This window comes from Podarcis filfolensis, assembly GCF_964270895.1.
Source record: "Podarcis filfolensis genome assembly, chromosome: 13".
Lineage (NCBI taxonomy): Eukaryota > Metazoa > Chordata > Lepidosauria > Squamata > Lacertidae > Podarcis > Podarcis filfolensis.
In genome coordinates, this window is record NC_139615.1 from 10,327,507 (window position 1) to 10,334,512 (window position 7,006).

At 45.1% G+C, this 7,006-nt stretch overlaps 3 protein-coding genes across 3 annotated transcripts; 1 reads left to right on the forward strand and 2 right to left on the reverse strand.

Moving 5' to 3' along the window:
• Positions 1-562: 562 nt before the first annotated feature.
• LOC310746439 (histone H4) lies at positions 563-1,052 on the reverse strand. Its single transcript, XM_083580153.1, has one exon. It carries the CDS (start codon positions 1,037-1,039, stop codon positions 728-730), a length of 312 nt encoding a protein of 103 aa, XP_083436279.1. The 5' UTR covers positions 1,040-1,052; the 3' UTR covers positions 563-727.
• A 3,402-nt stretch (positions 1,053-4,454) lies between these two features.
• LOC310747544 (histone H2B 7-like) lies at positions 4,455-5,154 on the reverse strand. The gene has a single exon (XM_083582016.1). The coding sequence runs from the start codon at positions 5,002-5,004 to the stop codon at positions 4,624-4,626; it is 381 nt and encodes a 126-aa protein (XP_083438142.1). The 5' UTR covers positions 5,005-5,154; the 3' UTR covers positions 4,455-4,623.
• A 127-nt stretch (positions 5,155-5,281) lies between these two features.
• LOC310747542 (histone H2A-IV) lies at positions 5,282-5,930 on the forward strand. The gene has a single exon (XM_083582015.1). It carries the CDS (start codon positions 5,417-5,419, stop codon positions 5,804-5,806), a length of 390 nt encoding a protein of 129 aa, XP_083438141.1. The 5' UTR covers positions 5,282-5,416; the 3' UTR covers positions 5,807-5,930.
• The last annotated feature ends 1,076 nt before the right edge of the window (positions 5,931-7,006 follow it).

Genomic DNA, 7,006 nt, shown 5'->3' on the forward strand with positions numbered 1-7,006 from the left:
TTTCTTGCCTCGTTGACTTATAGCAGCGTTTATATTGTTCTTATGCAAATCTACTCAGAAGTCTCGCTGGAGTACAGAAGGACTGACTCCCAGAAAAGCATTTTAGGAAGGAACTCCAATACATTGCTTTATGCACTTAAAAAAAAAAAGCCTGATTGTAAAATAAAAGATAAAAAAAAAAAATTAGCAGAGGATGGTTTCGATCCATCGACCTCTGGGTTATGGGCCCAGCACGCTTCCGCTGCGCCACTCTGCTGCACGCGGTACGGCGTGTATTGTCAGTATATAAAGAATGTAGTCTTTTTTTCTTTTTTTTTAAGCGAAGCCATCAGTTATGCAAACAAGAGCGTACTGCATTCTTTGACCAAGTTTATTTTAAAGTAGTCACTTGGCAATCAAGAACAGCTGCTTTGACCCAATGAGACGAAAAGATAGCTCCTAATGCAAAGCATTTAAAGGGAATAAGACACGACGCAGGAATGGAGGCGAATTATTTTTATATGAATGGTGGCCGGTTTTTTTATTAGAAGGCTTCTAGGTGGCAAATAAAACTTCCCTGGCCAGCATGTTCTAAGAGCTTCCTCCCCTCCACTTTTATTTTTGATAGTGCTCGATTTATTTAATTTGTATTAGAACAAAGACAGCGACTGGCTCCTTTCCGGAAAAGGTGGGTGGCCCTGAAAAGGACCTTTTGTTGATGTTTTGGTCTGTGGAAGCGGAGGAGCAATTAGCCGCCGAAGCCGTACAGAGTGCGGCCCTGGCGCTTGAGAGCGTACACCACGTCCATGGCGGTGACCGTCTTCCTCTTGGCGTGCTCGGTGTAGGTGACGGCGTCGCGGATGACGTTCTCGAGGAAGACCTTGAGGACGCCGCGGGTCTCCTCGTAAATGAGCCCGGAGATGCGCTTGACTCCTCCGCGGCGAGCGAGGCGGCGGATGGCGGGCTTGGTGATGCCCTGGATGTTGTCGCGGAGCACTTTGCGGTGCCTCTTGGCGCCTCCTTTCCCCAACCCCTTGCCTCCCTTTCCACGTCCTGACATCTCCACAAACACTGTAGCACCAAGCAAGTGTGATTCTGCCGCTGTCCAAGCCTGTTTATATAGAATGCTATCCGACCAGAATGAAAACTAAGAGGCGGAGTCTCCCGCTCAATTCCCAGGAAAAAAAAAACCTTGGCGGGCAAGTTTGGTTCTATCCAATGAGAAGTGGTTTGGGGAGTTTCAAACCAGCGAAACGGCGCCCTCGTTGTCCTTTCAATTTGAAATTGTTGTTGGCGCCTTCACAGTCTTCTCGCGTTAGCGTTTTCGTGGCGGCAAGAGATCATTCGCATTATATTTATTTTTCTGTGCTGCTATGACAGAATAGCTGAAAGCGGCTTGTGATAGTATGTATGTACGCAGAATTCAACCAGGAGCAAATAATAACTAATTATAAAATGAAGCCCAACCTAATTATGTATAAATGTAGGATATATCACAAGATACACAGCTATGAAAAATCAATAGTGCATCTATAAGCACTGTCCACTCAGAAGTAAATTCCACTGAGTACAACAAGGCTTACTCCCAAGTGTGTAAATACAATTGCACCCCAAATTGTTCTGGAATTTGGGAGTTCAAAACACCTTTCCAACTGAGATGCTTAAAAAGTAAGGATGAACATAGCCAGCCTTCCTAGCTATGTACCAGTACTGTGCTATGTCCAGGAAAGAACGGTGGCTAAGATTCCAAGACACTTAACATTTATTGTTAGTTTCCTTCCTCCATCATGCTTCCCAACTTCTTGATGTTTTTCATAGAAAGTGAAGACTGCCTGCGGTCTATTGTGCCCATACAAAAGGGGTAGGGGAGAATACACTCCATATTTGTAAAAGGAGGGTGGACAGGAAAGATCTTGACAGACGCACAAAAAGTTTTTTGTGTGTGTGCAAATGCTACATCCATGGATTTGCCCATTTTTATTCTCTAGCAGGCTTCCTGTAGCTGTTTACTCACCTAGCCAACAGAAGCACCGATGCTGTAGCCTCTTTATTATACACAGCAGAATAGGAGACCACTTAAACCTAGAGATCTCAGGTAACTTTTGTGATCCTCAACACTTATCAGAGTTTAATGAAGATGTGTTGAAAAAGTCCTAAGGAGTGGAGCTGTGGACAAAACACTTTCATGATACATCTTTGGTATATTCACTTGAGGTCAGCTATTTTGACAGACAGCAGGGCATCACTGGTGCTGCAAAACTGCACCCAATTGCTGAGATACCTTGCAGCTTGATATCTACAGGTAGTGTAACATCAATTCAACGAAGTGTTGTCAGCTTAACAACCTCTTTAACACAAAAGAGGTTGCTGAACAGGTTATGTGGGGGCCTCCAGTAAAGATTCAGATAATACCCAGGCACTTTATCACAGATTGTGTCAAAAGGGGCTGGACCAATGTATTTTGTAGATTCAGAGATTCTGGATGATCCTCAGAAAAAAAGTGCTGGGGGACCATAAATATGCAGTGTTTCAAACAGATTCTTTTATATATGCAAATGCTTCTAAATACAAGTTGTTGGAAATTGCAGGAGAGGAGAGTGCTCATGCTCAGCTTCTGCTTGCTGGTTTCTCACAGGCATCTGGCTGGCCACTGTGATAACAGGATGGTGTGCTAGATAGGCCATTGGCCTGACCCAACAAGCTCTTCCTACATTCCCGTAGGATGGTGCACCTTAGCATGAGTTGAAGCTCCTCATGCTGCTTGCCTGCCTTTGCTCCTGTGAATACAGCAACATGGATAACCATTGTATAATCTACAGTTGTTTAGCAAACTTATATTACATTAAGACAGGGGTAAGCAACCTAAGGCCTGGGGGCTCGATCTGGCCCAATCACCTTCTAAATCCGGCCTGTTGTAGACAGTCCGGGAATCAGCGTGTTTTTACATGAGTAGAATGTGTGCTTTTATTTAAAATGCATCTCTGGGTTATTTGTGGGTCATAGGAATTCGTTCATTCCCCCCCCCCCAAAAAAATAGTCTGGCCTGCCACATGGTCTGAGGGACGGTGGACCGGCCCATGGCTGAAAAACCTTGTTGACCCCTGCATTAAGGAGTTGCGAAGCTGCTTCTGCGAAATGCTTTTCATTAAAGCACTATTACACATACTCTTATTTTTATATCCCACCTTTCCAACCAGGAGTTCAATGTGGTTCTCCCCCTCCCCATTTTTATCTTCACAACAACCCTGTGAGGTAGTTAAAGTTGACTGTGGCTGGCCCGAGGTCACCTTGGTTAGCTGAGCTGTGATTTGAACTCAGTTTATTTCAATTTTTGCAACTAACCTAGAATAATAGTTACCTGCAAATCTTTCATATACCTTCCTGCAACCAATGTGGTACAACATGTGGGATCCCCACTTCAGACAGTATGCAGGAGTTTTCTTTTACTGACCCAAGTTAAAAGATTGTGAATAAAAAGTACTACTGCACATGATTAATGAATTGAAAGGTTACCAGCAGGGACCGAAATCTAATCAGACTTTGGGTGTTCCAATCAGTTATTGCTGATTGCTAGTACTCCCAGAAAAGTCTGCAAATTTAACATGCAGCGCTGATGTCCCCTTTCAGAATATTTTGAGACCTAGGTGCACACCAGAACTTGGCTCCCCAAACGAATGCAAATTTACACAAAACATTACTGCATTGAAAAGGAATTGGCATACTGACTTTGAAATAAGAACAGCTGTAACCCTAATCAGAAGACTGGTTGGGAACTGCCTCCCCACAATAGAGAAATGTTTCTGTGAAACATCTGCCTTATTGGCCAAACATACCACTAAACATGTTGCTGTGTAGCAGACTTTGGAAGATGGTGGGAATGAAGGGGAAATGGAAACAAGTTGGTGATTTCAATAAGTGGAGATTTGGAGACAAGCTGGGGAAAGGGAGTTAAGTTCTGGAGCACTCAAAACAGTATGGCTTTTTGACTTTAAGAGACATAGGAGAAACAGGCCAAGTTGGGAAACCTAGTGGAGACTGAAAAGGGCTTGTATAAAATGGGGAGGGAGGGGGAAAATGAATAGAGGAAAAATGCATTGAGATGGGCAAGAGAAGTAGAGAAAGGAAGAAATAACTTGCCAGATGGATTCTAAAAATTCATCTGTCCAGGAGTGTAAAGTTTTCAGATGGGAGCTTCAGGCCATTAAAACATTAGGTGGAGAAGGGATATATATTTATGTGATTATATCTTCCAAATGTCTGGTGCTCTTTTGTTTAATTCACAAGTGATAAGAACTGTGCCACGACTTAAAGGTAATAACAATGGAATTGAGTTACTGCATCTTAGCTAAGTTGAATGTGTCCCATTGGAGCAATAGAAGCCCTCTCCCTACCGAAACAGAGCTTCTCCCCTCATTTGCAGGCTAAGACTCAAAAGCAAAAGCTTAGCTTTAGGAGTATCTCATAACACAATAATGTAACAGCAACTAGCATTTATTTCCACAAGACAACAAACACACTAGCAAAACTTACATAAAGCTCACGCGCAGTTTTTCTAGCAAATTTAGCTCTTTTGCAGAGAAAGTGGGTGGCTCTTAAAAGAGCCGTTGGTTTGTTTAAAAAAGCTGCTGTGCCAAGAATAAGGAATTACTTGGAGCTGGTGTACTTGGTGACGGCCTTGGTGCCCTCGGAGACGGCGTGCTTGGCCAGCTCTCCGGGCAGCAGGAGGCGCACGGCGGTCTGGATCTCCCGGGAGGTGATGGTGGAGCGCTTGTTGTAGTGCGCCAGGCGGGAAGCCTCGGCCGCGATGCGCTCGAAGATGTCGTTGACGAAGGAGTTCATGATGCTCATGGCCTTGGACGAGATGCCCGTGTCCGGGTGGACCTGCTTGAGCACCTTGTAGACGTAGATGGAGTAGCTCTCCTTGCGGCTCTTCTTGCGCTTCTTGTCGCCCTTCTTCTGCGTTTTGGTAATGGCCTTCTTGGAGCCCTTCTTCGGAACAGGCACGGATTTGGCTGGCTCCGGCATCCTGCTACGCTGAAACTGCAACCAACTGAGAATATGGGTGAAAAAACAAATGCTAGCAAAGTCCTCCCGGCACGCCTATTTATTCACCGTCCCCCTGTGGTTCGGCGCACAATCCTCCCGCTTTCCTATTGGCTCCTTTCGGCGCCCTGATTAAGCAAGCACAACGCGCACAAAAGGTTTTCTGGAAAGCAACCAATCATCACAATGGGTGACGTGAGACCTCGGCGTTTTCATTGGGCACAATGAGAAGCCGCGCTTTCATTGGACGCTGAGGTGGCTTTCAGCGTTCAGCCAATCGAAATTGCCGAGGCTGAGTCTCAGGGAGGGTATAAAAGGGCTAGAATCGCCATGTTGCCACTTACTTTTCCGGTTTCTCATCTCGAGTTGTTGTTCTACTGTAGAAGTTGGTATCATGTCTGGACGCGGCAAGCAAGGAGGAAAAGCTCGGGCCAAGGCCAAGACTCGCTCTTCTCGTGCCGGGCTGCAGTTCCCCGTGGGTCGTGTGCACCGTCTTCTGCGCAAAGGGAACTACGCAGAGCGCGTCGGAGCCGGAGCGCCCGTCTACTTGGCTGCTGTGCTGGAGTACCTGACTGCTGAGATCCTGGAGTTGGCCGGCAACGCTGCCCGGGACAACAAGAAGACCAGGATCATCCCTCGCCACTTGCAGCTCGCCATCCGCAACGACGAGGAGCTGAACAAACTCTTGGGCAAAGTAACTATCGCTCAAGGAGGAGTGTTGCCTAACATCCAGGCTGTGCTTCTTCCCAAGAAAACCGAGAGCCATAAAGCGAAGGCCAAGTAAATTCTTCTCGGATTTTTAGGAGACATCGGAGACTTTTCCAAACAGACAACAAAGGCTCTTTTAAGAGCCACCCACAATATCCAGAAAAGAGCTGATTTGATTATATGTATGTTTTCTGACAAAATGAATTCGTAATATGGAATTTGTATTACCAGTGCTAGTAGCAGAGGCGTAACTTAAGGGTCTTATGCTTTGCGCCAGTTCCTGCAACAATAGCTGGTATCGCCAGAGCATAAAACACTTTCTCCTGCCTTATTTCAGTGTCACAGTGGGTATCTTCCGGGGTAAAACGGCAAGCGCAGCACGGATCTAACATGAGGCTTATCCGGCAGAGTATCATTTTAAGTATCTTAACTTTCCCCAGATGTGAAGTTTGTGTAAGTCTGGCTTTCTGTGAATCCCTTCGCGCACTTTTAACCTTGAAGCCAGCCTCTGTTTTCTACTAGGCTTACTCCCAGATAACTTGACATTGCTGTCTCCCGAGTTTCCCTCTTGGCTTAAGTTTCTGGGCTCTTAGATGGCAATATACGCTAAAATACTCTTGAGTCCTCCGGAGTCCTCTGGATACAAGTGTGGCTAGAATAAGGTAACAATATAATACAGACCGATAGCGTAACAATGCAGCACAACAATGTAGCAATAGTACAATGTAGCAACCATCTCCCCTGCAGTCCATAAAGAAAGAAATACGTAGTGTGTTGTAGGTCAGCAAGTTTTTATGTCTGATGGAGGGGCTCAGGCATTGTAACACACGTGCCGAAATAGCTCAGTTGGGAGAGCGTTAGACTGAAGATCTAAAGGTCCCTGGTTCGATCCCGGGTTTCGGCAATGGTTTTTCTTAATTCTTTATGATAGTGTGTGAGGTTCCACTTGCTTTTTCACGGCCTCCACCTATACACACTAAGAAATGGTAACACTTGTGCAAAACCAAACTTCTTCCTACATGTGTTGAAAGTAGAAAACAATTTTTGCAAACGTTCTTCCCTGTTTCCTCTACTGTTGGGGGATTAAAGTATGTGCTTTATGCTTCTTAATGTCTGCAATGTTGTTCCTATTTGATTACGGTGATTAGGACTGGTGGAATTTCCTAGTACTCCAGATTCCAAATTCCCCACATCAATATAGGAAGAAAACCTGCTTCTTTGACCATGTTATGAAAGCATTAAATCTCTGTAAGTTATGATAAAGCTGCATTAGCCT